General features: G+C 36.9%; 1 protein-coding gene across 7 annotated transcripts in view; it reads left to right on the top strand.

Annotated features, from left to right (window-relative positions):
* Positions 1 to 17,213, top strand: part of DAAM (disheveled-associated activator of morphogenesis-like protein) — a 176,931-nt gene extending 159,718 nt beyond the window's left edge. For 5 of the 7 annotated variants that reach the window (XM_076120455.1, XM_076120448.1, XM_076120450.1 and 2 more), the window contains 17 exons: positions 3,443 to 3,610; positions 3,962 to 4,180; positions 4,617 to 4,757; positions 5,301 to 5,529; positions 5,905 to 6,132; positions 6,462 to 6,601; positions 7,148 to 7,297; positions 8,467 to 8,622; positions 9,595 to 9,669; positions 9,848 to 10,186; positions 10,477 to 10,616; positions 11,086 to 11,247; positions 12,078 to 12,257; positions 12,669 to 12,792; positions 13,951 to 14,193; positions 14,647 to 14,829; positions 15,028 to 17,213. In XM_076120455.1, coding sequence (XP_075976570.1) covers positions 3,443 to 3,610; positions 3,962 to 4,180; positions 4,617 to 4,757; positions 5,301 to 5,529; positions 5,905 to 6,132; positions 6,462 to 6,601; positions 7,148 to 7,297; positions 8,467 to 8,622; positions 9,595 to 9,669; positions 9,848 to 10,186; positions 10,477 to 10,616; positions 11,086 to 11,247; positions 12,078 to 12,257; positions 12,669 to 12,792; positions 13,951 to 14,193; positions 14,647 to 14,829; positions 15,028 to 15,330 — 3,180 coding nt within the window. In that variant the 3' untranslated portion in view covers positions 15,331 to 17,213. The remainder of the gene's footprint in view (positions 1 to 3,442; positions 3,611 to 3,961; positions 4,181 to 4,616; positions 4,758 to 5,300; positions 5,530 to 5,904; positions 6,133 to 6,461; positions 6,602 to 7,147; positions 7,298 to 8,466; positions 8,623 to 9,594; positions 9,670 to 9,847; positions 10,187 to 10,476; positions 10,617 to 11,085; positions 11,248 to 12,077; positions 12,258 to 12,668; positions 12,793 to 13,950; positions 14,194 to 14,646; positions 14,830 to 15,027) is intronic. The other 2 variants (XM_076120453.1, XM_076120452.1) reach the window with 2 other exon arrangements.
* Positions 17,214 to 24,562: the final 7,349 nt, after the last annotated feature.

Genomic DNA, 24,562 nt, shown 5'->3' on the forward strand with positions numbered 1-24,562 from the left:
TACAGGTCGATTATTTAGATTTTTTTTACATATCAAGTTATCTGGAAAAAAAATTAAAAATAGGATCTTTCAACATTCTTTTTACTGTATTCTAAAGGTTTTAAAATACATACATTGTCAAATGTAAGGCATGGCAAGTGAAACTGCTTTACTTATTCCTATAATCGGCAGTTACATACTACAACTGTCACACAAAATTTCACGGCAATATGTTTTGACAATCTATTAACATAAGCTTGTAATCCATTAATATTTGTATTACTTAATAAGCTTTACGTTCATACATAAATGTATGTATCATACATACATATTTATCATGCAAATTGTATGAGTAGAAATGTTTCTATTTTCTCTCGATTCGTATTTATATACTATCAGGTGTTTATGTCTAGACGTTGCATTAATTTCGCAACAAACAAGGTAATATAATATTCTTAAATGTTTATCATATTATTATTTATGTGATGATTAGTATATTTATGAAAGTTTGTGTCCTTTCGTTTGTATTAAGCGATGACATTTTACATAAGTAAAATACATAATATCAAGTCGATATCCAAAAGTGTACGCGGAATTATATGAAATACACTAACGTTTTGCCATTAACAATGTTAGTCATATGTAATAAGGGCCAGCCTGTTCCTGTATACCGGGTCCTGTATTCACGTCACCAAACACTGGCTACTGTTAAGAAATATTCTCATATAATTAAGAAAACACTAATGGCACTTTGATCGACGCGGTAATTAAATTATATTATCAAAGATATTTAAAGAACGGTCTTAGGAACTTCTAGCAATATGTTACAATCAGTTTAAAAGGACTTTCAAATACTAAAATAGGTTCCTAAATCTGTGTTTGTAAGTTGATACTATCCAATAATGCGGACCTAAAAAATGTAATGTAATGAAACAGAGCATTCGATAAACTGTTTAAATAAATATGTAAAATGCCTTATGTCAATCATTCATAACAGCCAGTACTCCAATACCTTCACTCATTATTCACTTACATAAATAAACCAGTTATAAAAGTCTTTTATAACACAATCAGAAGCATATTTTCCCTCAATTATTCTATTATTTTTGTACAATCGCGTTACGATTCAGTAAACCTAAATACAACATCCGTATCGTCAGAGTTTCCACGATTATATCGATCATAAATCGATCCACGGCTGATCGATTGGCTTTCTTTACGGAAATCCGGAACGCCGATACGATGTTCGATTCGATTCGTTAGCAATGACCATTCTTGATGTACGTTTGTCACTATGTCAATTATCGTTTGACAGTCATTTTTATGACGATACGCGGTAAATATGATATAAGAATAGATAATGAGTACTAAGTAGGCTATGTTTGGTAGTCTTGAACGAAGAACTCCCTTTGAATCCGACTGATATTATAAATGCGAAAGTTTGTGAGGATAGTTGGTCTATATGTATGTTTGTTATTCTTTAATGAAAAGTTGTCACAAATAGTTTATAACTTAGATTACGTAGGACACTTTTTACCACGGAAAATATTTTCACGCGGACAAAATTGGGGCCGAAATAAGTTTGCTATAATAATCAGACGTATTCTGGAATAAAACGTACATTTTCCTCTATTCTAATATAAATATCTTTAACAGCCTTACTTATGACCGTAAAATTAGTTACTTATTAAACAACCACGCATGCAGTCTTTGCCTATCTCGGTCGATATAAATGACTCCTCCTTCCCAAGTATGTGAACACCAGTCACATACCGAACCTATAAATGGCAAAATTTTAAATTCTAATCATACTGTACCCATGTTTGAGCCTTTCTATGGAAGTAACGTGGGGACTGCATTCTCGTACTGAATGTCGACCCGTTCCAAATATCTGACTAAATAAAGAATATTCGAACGTCCTACTGCTCTAGTTTGCCGGTATTTTGGTGCATTTGACTAAATTGAGTGGCTTTTGAAGTTTTTAGTTGACAGTTTGACACAGTTTTTGAAGTTCTTTCCTTCTTTAGTTAATTAAGACAGGTGAAGGAGCTGGTTCTTTTGAGTACTGGTAAATTATCTTATTGGGATGTTATAGGATTATTAGCCACTTACAATATCAGTTTAATATAAAAGGACTATGGGCAAAAATGTATGGGCTCCGTCCCCACCTACCAACAAACATGGAACTGATACCAACGTGTTCATAAAGTGCCCCCTATTTAATTAAAATCCTTTGATTTTGATAAATCAGTGGGAATATATATTTAAAAAAAAAAAACAATTTGTAATTATTATTTAACGTATATTTTTATTTTACATTTGTAAGTTATTTTAACAAAATTGTTATATTACAGTTACTAACTCATATGTATAATAATGTCCTCCTAGCCGATATACGGCTACGGCGGTCAGTTTCATTGAAACTGGCCATCTGTGCCGGACTTTGTTTATAGTGTCCAAGTGTGTGCACAATACACAGGTACACTCTCTATTCCATCACTCTCATAGTTTGGTGGGACGGATAACCGACACGACCAGTGAGAGGTCAGGCGCAGGACCGACGGCTTTACGTGCTCTCCGAGACACGGAGGTCTTCGACCTCAACTTCCTAACTCCGGGCAATCTCTAGGAAATTCTTAACAGAAAATCTCAGAAAAGACTGTTTGGCCCGACCCAGGATTCGAACCCGAGACCTCTCGCACCGCAGTCGCATATACTACCGACCGCGCCACAGAGGCACTCATATGTATATACTTATATCATTTCCATTATATGGTTAATACATGTTATTGATTTCATATTTCAATAATTATTTTTACTCGTCAATTATAATGCTGTCTAACAGATGCGCTGGCAGATTAAAATCTGATCAGATCTAAAATCGTGGGTTGGAGAGCGGGGGGAGGGGGTTATTTTGTACCCAGCTATCTTTATGTGCATGCGGCGTCCGCCGCTGTGCACTAATTAATAAATAAATGAGCATGTATTTTGGAATTAGTCGTCAATAATACGTTAACGAGATATTTGTTTAAACGTAAGATACTATGAGAACCCCATGCATTTGGGCAATGTCGCCATAGTATAAAAATATCGTCTTGCCAAGATATATCAATTGAGCTACATTTCATTTTTGTTGATGGGTGGGGACGATTCCGCCCATAGTCCTTTGCCGTTAAAAAAATTTTAAGCTCAATGTTAATAAATAACGTCAATATTGGTACCGTTTTGTGAAGAGCATTTCCTATTTACTTGCGATTTGTAACAAATTGGTATCATTCGAACAAATTTACAGAAAATTAAAACAGCTTAACACTTTTTTTAACTACCGACGCAAAAAGCGGGGTGTTATAAGTTTGACGTATCTGTCTGTTTGTCTGTGGCATCAAAACTTCCGAACGGATGCAGTGTTTTAAATTAAGGTTTTTCACTCCAATTCTCACGAAATCTTCTCTTTCTTCTACAGGAGGAGCTAGACTTGACGGCGGTGAACAAAGCGGCCATGATGGCTCTCCCCGCAGCGAAGAAGTGGCAGATCTACTGCAGCAGAAGGCCACCTCCAGGACAACCACCGCCTCTCGCCACCGCACCCGAGTTGGAGGAGTACATCAAAGCGCTCAATGAGATAGCTGATGTAAGTATATTTTGGTAAATATTTAACTGCTATTGCGTGAAATGTTGTGAGTACTTAATATCTTCGACGAATTTTTTTAGCTGCATTTTTTTAACAATGATAGTATCAAAGACTCGACAGTTTTTCTGATATTTATTTTTCCTAATGTGCCGCTAGGTTTACTTGTCGTTGAGTTTTCAGCGTAGGAACGGCTTTACTCAGAACTACCATTGCTATTGATATAGGGCATATTTTTCAGTCTATGAGAATTTATACTACTTTGTTCTAGGTAATTTACTCAGTTCTTATTGGTAAGGAAATAAAAGAGTTCGCTAACAAACAAATGTAAAATAATAAATATTTCGATTTCAGGCTTTCGCGTCAGCAGAAGGCATACCACCAGCGGAAGCATGTGCTCTCGTAGACGGGCTTAAAACGGCTTTACGGACTCGAGCCCACAGCTTCGTACTCCGGTTCATCAAGCAGGGAGGTCTAGGGTCCTTACTGGATGCCTTGCAGAAAGCGCCCAGAGACGACGCACTCACTAGGCATAACCTCATAGCTGCGATTAAAGCGTTGATGAACAACTCAGTAAGTATTGTTGGTACGGTAGATGGGGTGTAGCAAGGTGGAGTAGTATTGGTAATGGCGAGGTAGATGTCATTGGGAACACCTTACAAGTACATTTTACAATTGAACAGAACACTGACATTTTGAAGACGAATTTATGAAATCTGAAAAGACAAATTGAAGATTGAATTGCTTTACAAGTATACCCGAACATACTACATACATTTAAATAGATATTTGCTACGAACATATTACAGAAGATACCACATTTGTTTTGGGACTAGACTTGGAGACATACTCAGACATTCTAAAACGATACAAATTCTTCTGTTAGAAAGGGATGGCGCTATACGAACCGTATATCACTGTCACTTTCTCACGATGTAAATGGCTTTAGCATGTCAGAGTATGCGGCTTTCTTTCTTCTTTTGGCTGCTACAATTAATGCTTTTTCCAGACGGGGCGAGCGCACGTCCTAGCCCACCCTACGAGCATCGATCTGATCGCACAGTCGCTAGACACTGAGAATGTAAAAACTAAAGTCGCTGCATTGGAAATACTTGGTGCCGTCTGTCTTGTACCAGGAGGACATAAGAAGGTAATGGTGTAGTCAATCTTCTTAGTAGTTAGATCGTAAAGTTAAGGTTTCTTCTATTCTTGTATGTAGAGTGTGGACTTGTGTAGGGAGTCCCAAGTGCTGTTTAAGTAGTTGGAACCTTAAGGTTGGATATATGTATATTTCGATCTGTGTAAAGGGAACTCCAAGTGCTACTTAATCTTATAAGGGAGATGTATCTTATTTCCTGTGGACTTGGTTTTCTTGAAACCTTTTTGATGTGTCCTTTCTTTTAACGACTTTGAAAATATGGAGTGCGTCATCAGCAACCGACTGTAGTCAGACAACTTAGTAGAGAACTTTGGTATGCGCCATGTATCAAGATTATACTGAATAATTCTGTGTATTTTCAAAGTAGCTCTGACACTAATAGGCCAGGTACAAAAGCCTGCAGGTCACTGATGTTCTAAATTCTAAATTTTGTATACCCCTAAGATTCGTTAATCTATCATACAAGGCTCTCTACTATGTGGTTGGACTTATTGGTTTTTATACTGTACTAAAATTTAACTCCAAAATTTTAAGGTGCTAGAAGCAATGGTGCATTACCAAAAGTATTCCGGTGAACGAACACGTTTCCAAAGCATAGTGAACGAGCTGGACAGGTCGACTGGTGCTTACCGCGATGACCTGGGTCTCAAGACGGCTATCATGTCTTTTGTGAACGCCGTCCTTAACTACGGCCCGGGAGAGGAGAGTCTGGAGTTCAGGCTGCATTTGAGATATGAACTGCTCATGTTGGGAATTCAACCAGGTCGGTAACAGGAAATTTTACTTATACACTTTGTAGAATGAGAAAATAATTTTGTGAAGATGTTTAACAGACTGCCTCTATGGTCTAGGCTTTGAGGATGCAAACTCGAATCTCATAACGGGCTAAGTGTTATTGAGTTTTTTTTACCTAAATAACAATACTCTTAAGAGTAGCCCAAAATTGGTAGTGTGTCTGGTAAGGGCTCGTCTCCTTATACATGCGACTGAGTCGACTGACTGACATCGTGACGGGTTAAAATAATGCCCGTTCCATACATCTACACTTTTGTGTATAGCATTTGTTATATCTTAAACAATCAATTCATTTGGAGTTTGAATTGACAACTAATCTAAAGATCTCTTTATTTGTTTCCAGTAATCGAGAAACTCCGTAAATACGAGAACGAAACCCTCGACCGTCACATTGAGTTCTTCGAGATGGTTCGTAATGAGGACGAGAGGGAGTTAGCGAGGAGGTTCGACAAGGAGCACGTGGACACCAAGAGTGCTTCCAACATGTTCGAACTGCTGAGGCGGAAGCTCAGTCATACAGCTGCTTACCCTCATCTGCTGTCGATGTTGGAACATTTACTGTTGTTGCCATGTAAGTAGAAAAATCGTATGTCTTTTGGGTACTTTTTCAACAATGATGCTGTTACTTAGAATGTTAAATAGTTGTATGCAAAAATTGTGTAATATCATCTTCAATAGTTTTTTTTATGCTTACAAGATGACCAAGTTTTTGATTTGAAGCTGGTTTAAAACTTCAGCTCTAAAAAACGTATTTCCTCATTTTATTTTTTAATGGTTCGTTCAGGTATCAAAACTGACATTATTAACGTATTAGTTTAAGTTATAATGTTAACCTATTTGGAAGCCGAATAAACAATTGTGATGCAGTTTCCCATACTAAGTAATTGTCGTATGTTCCAGTGGAATACAACCCTCAGTCGCAACACTGGTTGCTGTTGGACCGCGTGGTGCAGCAGGTGGTGCTGCAGCAGCCGGCCGCCGGCAGCCGCGCCAACAGCGAGCAGGGCAGCGAGCGGGGCAGCACTAGTGATCAGACCAAGGTACGTGACAGCACATCAGCCAATGGATACACGTCTTAAGAATAACGCTTTTACCCATTATTCTCCACTGCTGGGCAAGGGTCCCAAAATGAGAGAGGGGCTAGGCCTAGAGTCCACTGTGATGGCCAAGTGCGGGTTGGGACTTTGCATGTCTTGAATAAGTGTTTTGAAAAACTTTTAGACAAGTAAGGTTTCATCACACGACTATCATTTAAAGTAAAATAATTATTTGATTATTTAACAAAAGAACTACTCAATTTATTTTGGTTTTTGGATTAAATTAACAGTTTTTTAGCTCTTCTTTTAGATAATTCTGGTAAGTAGCTCAGTTTATAATGGACCGAGTGAAAATGTGAAAAGAACTTGATTGTCTCTATTAAATTCTGAATTGTTTTAAACGTTATATCTTTTATACGAAACCAATAATTACGTTTATGTTTTTCAGAGATATTATTTAAATCATAATGTATTTTCTTGTTTTAATTGACATTATGGGGTGGGTACTCCGTCAAAAGAAATCTTTCTTTAATATTTTTTATTTTCTAGATCTACGACCCAGACCAGGCTCCTCTAGAGATCAACGTTGGTGAGATAGTCCACCTGCTGGCCAAGGAGGAGGAGCTCGTGGCTGCCCGCAGTAAGGCTGACAATCTTGAACGTGAGAACATTGACCTCGCCACTGAACTTGCTAAGAAGGTAACTACATTACAAGTTGTTCTGCTTTGTTGGTTGTTGAAGAAATGTTGTCTTTATTATTATTCAATTAAGATTTAACCCATTAATGTCCCACTGCTGGGCAAGGTCCCCTCCCGTAATGAGGGAGGGGTTAGGCCTTGAGTTTAATTAGAACAAAAAATATTATATAGCGAGGTAAATAAAAGAGAACCATCTTCGCAGCGATATGTGGCTATCTTTAAATTACTGTATCATATAAAATACTGGAACTTGCCCGCGACTACATCGGCGTAGATTAGAGTTCTATAGCCGATAACAAATAACACTATTCTGGTGGTACACCACGATAAAATTTTGTGAAAATCTGTTTAGTGTGGTGTGGTTGAGTTATAAACACCCATACAGACTTCTTAACAATTATAAACATTCTAATGAATAACATTTCTTCAACAACAACCTAACAGCCTTTTGGAAGCGGTTATATTAATTAATAATGACCATAAAATGACCACAATTACAAACTTGGTCGCGTATTCATGAATATGGTTAACGTTCATTGTTCACGACGCTCTATATTCATAAAATTATTTATTATATGGCAACACTTTCAAAGACAAGTGTATTGGAAAAGGGTGGTAATACATAAATAACTTTTATATTATTTATGTGCGTTTTTGGTTCTGGTGACTTGATTTTTGGTATTAATTTTTAAAAAGGTTTATTTATTATTATTTCTCAAGTTATAAGTAGGTACATGACCTGTACCTAGGTCACATATAACTATCTCGAAATACAATTTCCAAAAGGGCAATTCCCAAAAAGTACATTTTCCTAAATGAACAACTCTCAAAAAACACTTTTTTATAACACATTTTTCCCAAAGGATCCTTCTCATAACGAAAAGATAAGGTCCAAGTGAGCATTACCCTTTCACACAATATCAAATAAGTCGCCTTTTTTTAAAGATCACCTTATTTTTTCTTTACAATCAAATATTCAGTATCCATCCACTTTTATGATTTTGATTAGGAATCATGAAAATACCACGTTCCCTTCTTTTTAACAAGAAAAAATTCCAAAAGCTTTAATACAAAAAAATTATGAACCCAGAACCATTCATCCCGCTTGTCAGATAACGCACACCATACCATCAACACATGCATGTATTAACTACAATAACCAACTAACAGGAGAAGCAAGTGGACGAGCAAAGTCAGGAGCGTGAAGAGTTGGAGGGTGTGGTGAGCCGCCTCAAAGAACGCTTGGAGAGAGAGACGGCTGCGCACATGGAGTGTACGGAGAGAGCCAGGGCGGCCGCTACCAGAGCTCATCATTTAGAACAACAGGTATTGTGGATAGGATAGGTCTTTCTGCAGGAGAATACTTAAATAGGTCTCGTCATATTGAGCTTCAAATTGGGTAGTAGCCTTTTTTTTTCGTCAGGGAAACCAATCGGTGTAAAAGGTCGACCCACCGGCTAGGTCCCCCGAAAAATTATTAAACTCGTACTCGTAAAAGATTCATCTAAAATGCTCAGACTATGTAGCTTATTTCGTAAATATTGTTGAATGTGTTATTATTACAGACTGAAACATTTTATTAGACACTCATTTGATACCAACGAAATTATGATATAGTGACGCCACTACGTCGTATTTCTATACTAAAATGTGTTTTTGACATTTCATAAAAAGTAGCTGATTTGACTGGTAGGCTTAACTACCCTATCACAGACTTTGAGAAGCATGGCCTAATGTGTTCACTATGATAGGTTATTGAAATCCATTGATACAAATATAAGAAACTAGCTTTTACCCGCGACTTCGTCCGCCACCTGAATTTTCCCATGGGAATGCGTCGTTTTCCCGGGGTAAAAAGTAGCCTATGTCCTTTCTCGGATATCAAAATATCTCCATACCAAATTTCATGCAAATTGGTTCAGTAGTTTAGGCGTGATTGAGTAACAGACAGACAGACAGAGTTACTTTCACATTTATAATATTATTAGTATATATTAGTATGGATAAGATTAAAATACAGGGTTGCTGTAGTGAGTTTACTAGTGAGTTTTAGGTTTGCATAGAAAGTTAATAAGCGTTATTTTAAGAAATCACCACGATCACGCTTTCAAAATATCTATGTCATCGCAAATCCCATAATAATAATTATGTTATAATTTGGTGAATGGTAATATTTTACCTAACAACGCCGTATATATTTTATTTTTGCGCCTGGCAATATTATGATGGTCTTAAACGATATAACAATCGTTGAATAATTTATTATAGGATGACTAATACGAGTTTTTGTTCTATTAGTTGAACCAAGAGCGAACGGAAAGAGCGAGGTTTGAAAAACTAGTCAGTGAAGGAAGCATACCAGATGACGCGAAGGTACGTAAAATATAACTACTATTAAAATTTATGATGTTTGTTTAAAATTTCTTAAGTAAAATACCAAATTAAATTTAAAATAAGACCCGATCTTCCTTAATAATAATATAACAGACATTTTAAACCATTGAACGAAAGTATGTTTATTATTCGACCTTCAAAAATATTTTACTTGTAGGTGAGCAACCTGAAAAGCGCCGTCATCGAGACATGCTCAGTCCCACCGCCGCCTCCCCCTCCCGCACTATGCCCCCCTCCCCTTCCCCCGGCGCCTCCCGCACCGGCACCTCCCCCCGCACCTCTCGCTCCCCTCGCCCCCCTCACATCTGCACCGAAGGCGAAGAAGAACGTACCCACTCCTGGCAACCCACTAAAAAGCTTCAATTGGAGTAAGCTTCCTGATACAAAATTACATGGAACGATATGGCAAGAGCTTGATGATACTAAATTGTATAACATGATGGATCTACACACGATTGATAAGATGTTCTGCGCCTATCAGAAGAATGGAGTTCAGGTAATAATAAAATATAATCTCCCTTTAAAACACATGTTTAAGCATGTTGTTTAAATAACTTGTGATCGTTAAATAAAACAAAGCTTGCTTAGTGTGGGGTAACTTTATTTGAGTGCCTAATGTCTTACTATAATAGTTTTCTATAAGCAATCAGGGTAAAGATTGATCAAAAGCTAGCTATGTCCACCATTTATGCTAAATGTCTGCTGTAATGGTCAGTAAAGTGTTTGTAATCCAAGCATTATGCAATTAAGTAATAAAATGTGAATATATTTTAAATAATCTTCCAGAACGAAGGCTCAGTAGAGGACCTAAGACAGCTAGGCTCGAAGCCGCGTACGAAGATCTTATCAGTGATCGACGGCAGGCGAGCGCAGAACTGCACCATCCTGCTATCTAAACTGAAGATGACTGACGAGGAGATCTGCCGGTATGTATGCTTTTCCTACTTCTGGGCTGTAGTAAGTTTATTTCAAGGATTGATTAATGGGGTTTAGGCAGTATTTAATGATTACCAATTTAGGAAAAAGAAACGTTGATTGGATGATTATGCTTATTGTTTTGTGTAGGCTATTGCCTTTATGCAGGAGAATCGTTAAATAGGTCTCGTCTACTACTAATTAAATGCTTTAAGAGAAAAATGAACCAATTTAAGTCAAACTGGAATGAGAAGGGGGCTTGAATTTTATTTGTTTCGGGGTCTCGGCATATTTAATAAGTGAGAAACCTCACAGAAAGTAAAGCTCACACTTGAATAACTTCTAATGATTAAATACAGTAATGTAGTCATTATATCGTTGCTCCTTTAAAGCATGAATTTTTCATAACTTTTGGTTGAAACCACTGTGTTTAGCCTCATAAAGTTAAGGCTATACTTACTATTATTTTGTTGTGTATAGGGCGATCCTCCGCATGGACAGCGGCGAGCAGCTGCCCATCGACATGGTGGAGCAGTTGGTGAAGTTCACGCCCAGCGCCGAGGAGGCCGCGTTGTTGGAGGAGCACCAAGATGAGCTCGACAGCATGGCGCGCGCTGACAGATTCCTCTATGAGATCTCCAAGTATGTACCATTCTATTGCATAAAGATGAAGCTAGTTTAAGGTTGAGGTACATTTAGCGGTAGTTTACCTATTCAAACTGTAATTTTTACATGTGCTTAAACCCTATTGAATAGATAAACTACCGCTAAATGTACTCCGAAACCGTAAACTGCACCATCACTTATGCCCGGTTTAAGCTAAACCAGGCATAAGTGATGGTGCAGGAACACCGTAGCTTCGATTGATGACGTATTTTTTTAGTAAGGACTATATTTATGGCTGTGATGTGGAAATAGGGAAAAATATATTTTGTTCTTTTTTGTCAAGACACGTACAAAGGGTTATTGCAGTGTTATTTCTAGAAAAAAAATGTTTCTTTTTGTGTTTATTTATTAACCGATTTCAAAGAAAAGGAGGAGGTTCTCAATTCGACTCATAAACAGACCTCATAGCTTTCTACTGGGTAGACCAATGTTGTCGATTCTTTTTTTATTTGAAAGCTAGTGCTCGACGTGTGGTAGATCGTCATTGACACTAGACTACCGTTTAAGGCCGTGGCCCCACGTGCACGGCGCGGCGTCGTCACCGTCGCAGGTACGGCGTCGTGCCGTGGCGCGGGGCCGTGCGCATAGCACCGGTTGCGGCTTTTTGCTTCCACCAAAGTAATTAAATAGTCGATATTTATTTGAGCCATTTTTGAAGATCGCGTGCACATATCGCAACAGCAAAATACAAACTGAGCGATGCACCGACGCGGGCGCGACGCCGCGGTCGGTGCGCCGCGCACGGCTCCGTGCAAGGACCGCGCCGCGCACGTGGGCCCCGGCCTAATTCGATACGTTGTGTGCAGGATCCCGCACTACTCGCAGCGCGTGCGCACGCTGCTGTTCAAGAAGAAGTTCTCGGCGGCGGCGGGCGAGGCGCAGGCGCGCGCCGCGCTCGTGCTGCGCGCCGCGCGCGACATGACGCGCTCGCGTCGTCTTCGTGCGCTGCTCGAAGTCGTGCTGGCGCTCGGCAACTACATGAACAGGTACAGTACACGCGCTTGTGACCACAGCCCCCTGTCGTGTGTTCCGGCGATGTCGTTCAGAGTGGCCGTGGTGCCAAAATAACCCCGTGACTTGTCCGCACATGATCCTCTTTTCCCTACTCGCTGTCTAAATACGTGCAGTGACGTGCACTTAAAGAACGCTGCTGGGGTTCTAATGATGCACTCACAATCATTTAACTCTCTTTTTTAAATTTATTAACGGATTTACTTTTATAAAATTGCTCATTTAACGATAACCTATGAAATTGCTCATATTTCAATGTAAAAATTTATTTGATCAAATCTGTTACTTTTCACTTATACCAGGAAAAATTAAGTCATATTCACAAAATACGAACATTACTAATATTTTTTTAGACCCAAACTTACCAATACGACATCTTTTATCAGGGGTGCGCGTGGCAACGCGTCCGGCTTCCGTCTATCATCACTGAACAAGCTGGCGGACACCAAGTCATCCGTGTCACGCAACACCACCCTGCTGCACTACCTCGTCGAAATGTTGGAGACACAGGTAACATACTATTATACTAAGTTTTATATTACTCACTTTAGTATTTAATAGTAAGTACATAAACTAAGTTTTATATTATTTTTCCTATAGTCATCGCTAGATGAACAGAACGATTTGGTACTGTTTAAAAACTTATTTTTATATCTATCAGCAATAAGATATTATTGTTTTGTTAGGAAATTGACTTCATTAAATTCAGAAACTCGACGATAAGTTCACCGTGAAATCTAACTTTAACAGATAACTTAAAAAAAGACATAATGTAAACAAATTGAGATTCCGTGTCTTAAAAAAGTTTATGTGATTCTCCTTATTTTATGAAAATTAGTGTTTTCTTGTACACGAGCTATAACTACGATCGATATTATAACTTTATCTTTTTACATGCAGCAAAATACGAGTGTAAGTTCAATGTCCATCGTCACAGAAAAAATCATCAAGTCATTTTCCACAGCTTTCCATCAAATCAAACCTCTCAAACAAAACAAAACATACCGATTTATTTCAAGTTTTCATTCATCTTGTCATGTGTGGGTCCTCGCTCATAGTCTTGCCTTTCCCCTAGACTTGTGTGGTTCATTTCTCGTATTAAAACGCTTTCTATCCCATAATTCACTTGTTGTTGTATGTAGTCTCTTTCAACTCTAAAAATTTCGAGTAAGCCGATTAATGTCTTACTAACTTTGACTGCCTCCGTGGCGCAGTGGTTTAGGTCACCACGCCAATACCATTTGCGTCGGGAGGTCGTGGTTTCCCACACGGAGCAAGTTCGGTTCTGGTTGTGCTTTGTGTCCGTTGTTTGTATGTTTGTAATAGTCCCCGCGACACACTTACTGCGGGAGTTGTCTATTTTAAAAAAGAAAAGAAAGAAAAAAGAAAAATAAATGTGGCATCTTAAACATTTCAAAGCCTTCCTCCTTTATTCTACCTGATACCAGATTTGTGTGTGGCATCAATTTTATTTAATAGTTAAAAACACTTAACTCGTATACAGCCCGTTGCGTACAAGAATACGTGTATGTATTTACTGGACGCAAAATCATCTTGCATGTCTTCAAAATCATAACTTTCACGTGCTCGAAATTGTATTGTATTCATTTTCACACTCGTGACTCGACCAGAACAATAAAAAGCTATAATATTTATTCCTCATTTCAGTTCAAAGACATCCTTCTACTGGAAGAAGATTTACCACACGTTAGAGCAGCAGCTAAAGTTTGCGTGGAACAGCTAGAGAAAGACGTTGGGTCTTTAAGGACGGGTCTGAGGGAGGTGGCGCGAGAGCTGGAGTACCACGCGGCGTTGCCCAACAGGTCGCCCAATGACATGTTCCTGCCTGTCATGAGGGACTTCCATGCACACGCTGTCTGTACCTTTACGCAGTTGGAGGATCTCTTCCAGGTATGATCGTGTTCTATTGTTTGGTATTTGTTTATTTCATCTGGAACAGTTATTTCTTATGATTTTAGGGTGTCATTTTTGGAGTGGTTGTTCTCATTTCATCTTTTTGTGATACACGTTTTTCTAAAAATAATATAATTATGTTTACGCGTCATCAAATTGTTGGTTTTAAATTGAAAGGTCACTTTTTATCAGTTATTTTGTAGAATTATGCATTATTTTTGTTCAATAAGTCTTTTGAGAGTTTGAAGTCCATTAACCGTGCTTATTATCAGCAGAAATCACCCCGCACGATTCATAATTTTACTGGTATTATTATGCGTTGATAATGTTTTAGTATAGTGAGGATCGCATCGCGTAGCTTCGTTCGATCTGTACCTATCTCTATGGGAAAGGCGTGAAATTGATGTACGTGTGATGGTATGTATGTTAAACAAAGTGTGGTATCCGCAGGACATGAAGAGTCGTCTGGAGTCGTGCGCGCACGCGTTCGGCGAGGAGGCGTCGGCGTCGCCCGAGCAGCTGTTCGGCGCGCTCGACGCCTTCCTGGCGCAGCTGCATGATGCGCGCGCTGACTGTGACGCCGCCAGGAGGCGCCGGGACGAGGAGGAGCGCCGCACACGGCACGAGCAGGAGGTGGGATATCACCAATATTTAGGATTTTGTTTCTGATGTAGACAACTGGATATCACGTTATCGAATTTACTAAGCGAGGTATCAAAGTCTAGTACGTCATAGGCAAACTAATCTGAATCGTGGTCAGTTTTACATTTATAGAAAAACATAATTACTTAAGTTTATCTTTTACTTAATAAAACCATTTTTATTCCATAGCTCAAGAAACGCACAATGGAGCGGAAACAGGCATCCAGCCTACTCAGCTCGGTGGGCAAATCTCTAGGCAAGGCCAACGGTGACTGTAACGGACACGCCGAATCTCGCGACGGAACCCTCACCAACGGACAGAAGGGAGAGTTCGACGACCTTATCTCAGCCCTCAGGACCGGGGATGTCTTCGGAGACGACGTCGCCAAGTTCAAGAGGTCCAGGAAAGCCTCCAAAGTCAGCCATAAAGGAAGGGACTCCCCACCTAGAGGAATCTGCAGAGAAGACTCCCGCGAACGACAGAAGAATTGAGCGAAATACTAGTTAGTAAAGGTTATGTTCGTAGCGTCCAGCGATCTATGTAGTTCTCGATGTCGATAAGTCTACCGCTTTATTTATTCAGCAGGTGTCAGGTAACTTCTTCAAAACTATTAACGAAATATTTCGGCCACCGATAGTTTTTTGTTGGCTTTAAACGTTTACCTCGCTTGTCAACTCGATCGAGCTCGCTGGACTACCGATTAATGTAATCGTTAAACGTGATATTTACCGAGTAAGGGACCTATTGGTCCGAACGGAGTCACAAATATGAGATTATAAGACAAAGTGACGTGTCATAGAAACCCATAGTTAGACAACGAAGCGACCGCTGCCATTGTTTGGATTAATTTTTGAAAATTTCTCACAAAATGTGGTGCCTAATTTTGGACGTTTTTAGGGCCGTCGGCTTGCGAGTGGAGTGGTCTCTTTGACTCTTATATTGACAATGTTTAGATATAAACAAGCAATGATTAATACCAAAAATATTTTATTAATAAAAGTCATCTCACGTCTTCGAAAGATAATTTATGACTATTTGACGTGTACTTGTGATTAAAAATACCAGTGATTAATACAAGCCATTCTTTTACTACTGAATTAAAGGCTTACCTAAATTTCCCCTTAAGCAAAAAAGGCCTTTATTTCAAAGCAGTTTTGGGCCTAAATTTCTAATTCGGTCATTCCACCGTGGCCACGGACCCTCCGACTCGAAAAAGCTTTTGCTGGTTAACGACTGATGTAGTCAAGACTGCATGTTTATTCCATAGACGATTTATTTTAAATACTTTTATTAAATAAGCGTTGTGTGATTTGAATAACCTTAGGGTTAAATCGTGTTATTTTCTACTGGTTTTTAATTGTACGAGCCGACATTATGTGTATCAACATGGTTTTTTTTTTGGATTTTATTTGCGACTTCTTTTCGAAGTTAAACCCAGTTTCATCATTTTTAAATGTCTACCAGGTACCTTATTTGACGGAACTTTGACAGATGTTTTCAATCACTGTCTTTTTATTTACCAAATAAGTTATTTGACAGTTACTAATGAACGGTGAAACTAGCCCTTGGTAATCTCAAAAAAGGACTAAGAAACATCTTAGATTTCCCACTTATATTTGTTAATTAATAATCTTTTAAAATGGAACGTTAATAATAATTTTGATCCGAACGATTATTATGACATAATTATGATGTATTCTAAACCCTGAAGTATTAATGTGTTGCTATTTCCTTCATTTTCTTCTAAAAAGAAAGAGATAGCATGATTTTTGTATTATTGTATAACTTAGGGATGGATACTTCAGACATCTAGTCGATTAACCAGTACTTTTGTAAATAATCGATCGTAATATCTTCCTAATGTTGATGTATGTAATAACGGCTTATAGAATGAATGTTGAATGTTTTTCTACATATCTCAAATGTACCTATAGACGAATACGACACAAAATAGACGTTTTTCTTAGTGTCCATGTTATGGGAATTGACGTAAACACTATCATATAACTATGTATTGTTATTGACGCATTACTAGGTGTAGGAATTGATATACCTAGTGTACGAAACATTTTGGAATTTTGTATCAATAACTCGTAGAAAATTTTTGATAAATTTTACATTTTATATATTGTAATACCTACCATCCACATTTTAATTTATTCCCATAAAATAATTTCTCCAATGTAAATATAATTTTTAATTTTTGCCAAAATTTGTTACCGACAGTGTAATGGAGTATATAATTTATTGAGAAGTACGTAAACGTTTGTCACTTGTAAATTTTATTGTTTTGTTCAGTATTGCTTAAGCTCATAGTATATTAATATAATTATTATATATTAGACACTATTTAAATTAAACCCTTGAACAAATATCTACTGGTTTTATTATGAAGTATTCATTTTATTTTATCGTATGGTTAGTATATTCACAGTAGTCTAGCACTGTCGCAAGGGTTACAACTGGGAATGTACCGTATGGTTAGTGGTCAACCTAGTGTCTAAGCTTTTCAGAGTTTTGACAAGGCTTTTCGACTGTCATCTTAATTGATACCGAGACCGGCTTTTTACATGCCCTCCCAAGCACGCACACACTGAGTTCAAGTACCATTAAACGGTCACCTATATTTGGAAAGACCGCTCCAAAGATTGCTTAACATACTGTTCGCTTACCGACCGGTGAGCGCACCTGACTTTTAACGCCTCAAACAGATTGTGAGAGGTAAATAAGTGCATCAACAGGAAATTATAATGATTGTTCTATAAAGTAAAATACAATACCTTCAAGACTAGTAACGGGTAAACAAGATAAAGCTAAAGCTATTGAGGTAAGTATAGGTTCAATGTTATCATAGAAATGTATAAATAGAATTGTAACTAACGAACCGCAAGCAGAACTAGGAGAAAGCCGGCCGATTCAAAGTTAAAGGAAATAGTTACTTTATCTGAAGAGTCCTGTAATAATATGATGCATGGATATTATTATACCCAGTATCATATTATTAACTACAGTAGTGACAAATTAGTAGAAATTGATTGAAAGACGGACACTGAAACTAAGGCCGATTACTACCCAGATAAAATCAGATGAAACAACTGTCTGCTGTACCACCATTGTCTACCACTATCGACTACCAACAACCGGCTAGCTATCGAAAAATGTTTTATGACAATCGGTTCAGTGCCTCTAGTGGGCGTCGTAAAAACTATTTTGGCAGTACATTTTAAATGTAAAATTCTCGATGATCGGTGGTTCCAATTGCAGAGACTCATACTTCTGATCAGACAAATATTTGTACATCAGCCTTGCCTTACTTCCAACTATGTTGGAGTCGGCTTACAGTTTCACCGGATGCAGCTGAGTACCAGTATTTCACATGGAGCGACTGCCTATCTGACCTCCAAAACCCAGTTTTTAACCTGGGTTATAACGTGATACAAGTTATCAGGAGTTTCTTGCTGGCTCTTCTCATTGATCCTACCTTCCAAATTCCGAAATGTTGGTAAATTCACCCTCTGTATCATTGACTATCATAAATGTCAGCATTTGACCTAAATGATTAAATTATTTGATTTTGATTTTTACCCCTGGGTTAAACTGGTTGTTTGACTTTCAGCTGGAGAGGACTGCAAGCTGACTACAACAAGTTGGAAGAAAGGCTAGGCTGATTGATAGACATCTAATACGTTCTTAGTAATTCCCCTTCCATGGTAATCTAAGTCATTTAAACTTTAAATGAATTCATTAACACTAATGATAGTGAGAATGCATCTTCTTTAAAGTTCTGTTCCGTAGATAAACGATGCCATATCCTGCAAACCACAGTTTTATATAAAAGTGATTTAATTTTCTAGTTCGTCAAAAGAGCAATAATTTGAATTTTGCAACACAAAGCATAAACGAATACATATATTGCACTAATTTTCGCAGAATTTTTTTTAAGGGTAAATAACGGGTTATTCCCTTTTTCGGCCAAACTATGAATCCTAGAAAAAAACAGTTAAATGGCAAAAATGTAGGTAATAGTAAGGTGTAAGGTACAAAATCACTTGCCAAGATGATTTCTGGATGGAATAATATGCAACGCTACAAATATAGGGTGTCTAAAGATTGAATATATTCAGCGACTTTTGGAGCTGACTGTACAATGTGCATTTACTTATCGTCAATGACCTGCCGGGAATACCCTTTCCTGTAACATCCAGTAATGTACCTAATAATTGATATATTATTGTATTGTTTGAGTCATATCCTGTTTAGTCAAGTCACCAGTTTGTTTTGATTTCAATGCCTTAAATTACTACAAACCAACATTATTTGTATTTGAACAAGTTACAGCCTTTTCTAAATTCGCGTTAGTAAAGAGGTAGATTAGCTGTCAAATACATTCCTGTATGAAATCACGCCTTTTTCCCAAAGGGTTTGGCAGAAGCCAGAGAACGCCTCTTGGTACGATCCTTACAAACTTCCTTTGCTTCATTTACATCCATACATCTAGTCATACAGCACCGCCGTGTACGAGTACTACGCACCTGACCTTTTAGCAAGACATCACCGATATGATCTGTGTATGTCTTTCTGGGGCGTAATCTCCCGTAGCACAATTCTTTATTACTATCGGCTACCGACAACCGACCCGTCATCGAGAAATTTTGTATGAAAATTTGATCAACGTCTCTGACGGGAGTCGTATGAAATATTTTGGCAAAATTTCGATACTCGACAGTACAGAATCGCGCTACCGACGTTACTATTTACAGCTCTTTTGTCGTAACTCTACACTACATCCATTAACTATTTCTACCAAACAGTATCTTCTTTAAATTTCTTATCTAATTTTGAAGTATACACAAATAAATCCTAGCTATCAGTAAACAAACTTACAGCTTACAGTTTACGACAGTTTCAAACTATGCTTCCTCATAACTTCTCAAAGATAGCAAGTTTGATTTTTTCGATCAAATTGTACAACATAAATATTATTATATAAGTTTGAAGGACTTATGAAATTATGTGTCGGATTTTTTTTTTAATAGTAACCCTATAAATAGTTCACATGTTTTTTACCAGTTACCCTCCCGCTTCTGGGCTAGGGTCTCCTCCCAAATGAGGCAGTGGTAAGGCTTTGTGTATCTGCCACGCTGGCCAAGTGCGGGTTAGTGACTTTTTTATGTTGGTATTCGATTCATACAATTTATATTTTTCAAAAATATATTTCATCAATGTATTTACAAAGTTGTAATTATTTACTGTCTGAGTCATACTGGAAATGAATGAATGTGAATGAGTGAAGGAAGTTTGTAAGGATCGTATGAAATAGCATTTTTTGGGCATGATTTTATGTATGTATGTATGTATATCTGGGTGAAATTCTGCTTAGTCAAGTCACAGGTTTATTTTCATTTCAGTTCTAAGCACTTATTAGTACTTTATCAATTAATTGTACTCAAGGATGTATACTAGTGATCGCATGAACGCGTGATGTTTACGTCCATAGAATTAATTCTAGTGAATATACTTGTGTTGAGAGGTTTTCTAAGATCTTATTATATTACTAGCTGACCCATGCAACTTCGCTTGCAACATAAGAGAGAATGCGTCAAAATTTTCCCCGTTTTTGTAACATTTTTTACTCGTACTCTGCTCCTATTGGTCGTAGCGTGATAATATATAGCCTTCAAATCAAATCGGACCAGTAGTTCCTGAGATTAGCGCGTTAAAACAAACAAACTCTTCAGCTTTATAATATTAGTATAGATTTCCAGTAAAAGTCTGAAAAACCTTTGAATATAATATTGTTGTGTGGAGAAAACAAGTATCTTTGTTACTTACTAACCTAAGGTGGTTAGTCCAGGCTATAACAAACATCCATCCAAACATCTAAACTTTTGCATTTATAGTATAACTATAGATTCGCCTAAAATTGATTAGATTTTCGAAATAAAAAATTGGAAAATAAAAATAAATTGCGGTTAATGCAAAAATTAATTCAAATTCTAAACAGAAGCTGTTAAAAATATAAACTTTTATGGTCTCTTATAAAAAGCTTATTCAAAGTGACCTTTTTTCTGCCCGATTAGCGTTTCCATGGTGCATTAAAATTCAGGACGTATTCAAATATCCACGAGGAAACTGCTGAAAAAGTGTGTTAGGCCTCCGACCTCCTCCGAGGCGCAGTGGTTTAGGTCGCCACGCCGAAAACCATCGCGTCGGGAGGTCGTAGGTTCGATTCCCACACGGAGCAATTATTTGTGCGATCCACAATAAATTGTTTCGGGTCTAGTTGTGCTTTGTGTCCGTTGTTTGTATGTTTGTAAAAGTCCCCGCGACACAAGAGCAATTCTTAGTGCGGGGGTTGTCTTTTTAAAAGAAAGAAAGAAAGGAATAAAGCTGGATAAAGTTTACCCAAACCACACCAATTAAGAATAAAAAATATTAGTATTATACTTTTCGGGAAAAGAGTGAAGAGGTCTCCCTAAGGTGCTCCCACATAGCAGCACACGATAACAAAACAATTTTAAAACTAATTTGTTTAAAAACAAATGTCATAACTCTGTTTCTAACGTTATATAACTGCTGTGTGGGAGCACCTTAAAGTATAGTCCTACAACACAGCAAAGAGTGTACAAGCTTAGCGACTGGCGGAGGTAACAGAATTCTGAATTATATCAGGGGCTTGTAAGCTTATGCAGCTGACGATGAACTGTTTAATACAGTTCAGTACTCTATTTTGGAATTACACAGATTTTTTATTTTTTTACAGGTAAATGGTACGTGCCAAGGCTCTCTACCAAGTTGTCGGACTATAACTCATTTATCAAGGTTGATAATTAAAACATTGGATTTCAAAAACATTTTAGTGTAGAGGCATAATTAATATTGAAAATAAAATTATTTTATATTAAATTAATAAAATTATTTTATATTAAAAATTTTATTTATTAATTAAATTGAATAACAACGATTTTCGATAATTTATAATCCCTATTTCCCTAATAAACATAATGATATTATATAATTATATATTATATAATTATAATATAATATATGCAAAAGTAACTCTGTCTGTATGTGTCTGTTACGCTTTCACATCTAAACAGCTGAACTGAATATAATGAAAGGTACAGGAATAGAGCTAATCTTAAGAAAGAACGTAGCCATTCTTATAACGGATTAGAAAGAATAAAGAGTGGATGAAAATTTGTATGGAATTTGCTGGCTTGAACCACTAAACCATGCAGACGAAGTCGTCGGCAAAAGCTAATTTATAATAATTTGTTAATCTAAAATATTCAAAATCAGTAATTTTCTAGTTCTATCCGTATCTAGAGATATAAGAATAGAAAAAGCTGACGTAATTCACTATAACTAAAGAAACTAAAATAAAATAAACTAACTAAATATCACACAAACTATTTATTTTGACAAAATATTTAACTTCATACAATCTAGGTTAAGCCTTTGGCATTAGTGGCGTAAGCCAATAGTTCCGTAGAGCGGCTTTCTATATGCAAGCCGTTACAGTGAACAGGATGCTTACATTTTTGATACTGTAACCTGAGGGATTTTCAATTCGTGGTCGTACTTTGTTAGTCAAAATGTTATAATATATGTAGAACATTTTTTGAGGTCAGTTCTTATAATTGACGAAAAAATATTAAATCGTACCTACTCTTAAAAGGTTTATCGTAAATGCTAACGTTGTGCAATTTTTTTTCATAAATAATTTTGAAAGATTGCAGACTGAAACATTTTATTAGGCACTCATTTGATATCAACAAAAATAGGACGTTGCGACGTCACTATGTCATATTTTTATTCTAAAATGTGTTTTGGCATTTCATAAAGAGTAGCTGATTTGACGGGTAGGCAACTACCGTATTGTCTCTCATTCCGGGAGAAGAACCTAGCCCAGCAGTGGAACATTAGAAAATTTAATTTTGATTATGTAGGTATAGCCCATCTCATCCTTTGGTATTTGGCTACCCCTATGTAAGGTGATATGTGTGTAATAAAAGGTCTGAAACTTGAAAAATCAGTAGACTACTAAATACACGAATAGATAAATGGCATTACCAAATACATAACCATTGCGTTAAAAAATGGCTAGACTCATTATAAATTCATTGTTTTAATAGGTCCCGTTTATTTTTACAAATAAAATAAATGGTTTATGTAAAAGTTTACAGGCTTTTATTTGCATAATGCTTTCGGATATTTTGAAAAGGTCAGGACAGATAAAAGGATAATACTTACCTATATTTACTTAGTAAGTTTAAAGTAAGCAAAACTGAAGGTAAACGGTACCTTTACTATAAAATCGGAGTATCTAGTTTTTGCATGAAACGCGAAATTAAATATGGTAGGGAAATATGACTTTCGTTTTAATGCTTATTTTTCTTAAGGCCGGTAAACAACATTGTTTTAGAGTTCAATAAGGTCTCAGTTTTAAAAAAACCGTGTCAACATCTCTGTTTTTTCTACATTTTACTTTTGGGAAATAGCAACGTAAATTTCGGAAAAAATAGAGTCTGTATACTTTGTACTATTTTCCGAACTGGCTTATCTTTCACAAACTATTCTTACAAACTGTTACACATTTTGAAAATTCACGAACTTTTGACCTAAATAAATAAATGCTTTGATTTTGAGTGCAGAGATCTTGTTGTATGTTACATTTAAGGAAACACAATATTTGAAAAGTAACAAAATAATTTCAGTAACTATCAATTTAGTTTTATTCAGTACAAAATTTTGCGGTTTTTGTCATTATAGAATAATATGGGAATATTTACCATTTACTGATAGCGCATCCGCTAAATATGCACATTATGTACCTAATATGCAGTCATTGCATTCCAGACCAATCACATGTTTATGCCAAACAGCCAACAGTGATAAACTACTGGACGGATTTCCTTGCGGTTTTCATTAAATGATAACGTTTTGGGAGTATTTTTTTTATGATTTTAGTAATAAATATACTGTGACAAAACGCCGATTGTATTATTCTTATTGATGGTTAATAGTCAACCTAGTGTGAAGTGTCAAAGTTGTTCAAACCCCGAAGGCCTTGGACGTGGCTTAACGACTGTTATCTTAATTGATAACAGCTGGTACCGACTCTTACCTGCACTCCGAAGCACGGAGATGCCCAGTTTAAATACCACTATGCGGTCGCCCATCTGTGGTATGACCGCGCCAAGGTTTGTTTAACCCACAGATCGTTTACCGACCAGTGAGTTCGTAGTATTAGAAATATTACTATTATTAGCGACACTGACATAGGTAAATTTTAAGGAGTCCAAAAATATTTATTAGGTAAATAAAATATTTTTCCTTTTATTATCCTTTTCCGGGTAGATAAAATATTTTTCCTTTTATTATCCTTTTCCGGGTAGATATAGAGTTCATTATCAGATTAATAAATAAATATTATCTTAACTTATTATTTATTATTTAAATAAACTGAATTAAAATTATTTCCTTATAAACCACAGCGGTTATTAACAACGACTGACTAGGATATACCTAACATATACCAATTAGCTTGATTGCGCTAAACTTACAGAACTATAGATAATGTTGTTATTGTTGGTTACTCAAGATAAAAAAAATACAATTTTTACACGTCCTGTCTCACTGCCTGGCAAGGGTCTTCTCCCTGAGAGAGGAGTTAGGTCTTGAAGCCACAAGGTCAACCATTGTGAATTGGGGACTTTA

The sequence above is a fragment of the Anticarsia gemmatalis genome, chromosome 12 (genome assembly GCF_050436995.1).
Source record: "Anticarsia gemmatalis isolate Benzon Research Colony breed Stoneville strain chromosome 12, ilAntGemm2 primary, whole genome shotgun sequence".
NCBI classification, from domain to species: Eukaryota; Metazoa; Arthropoda; class Insecta; order Lepidoptera; family Erebidae; genus Anticarsia; species Anticarsia gemmatalis.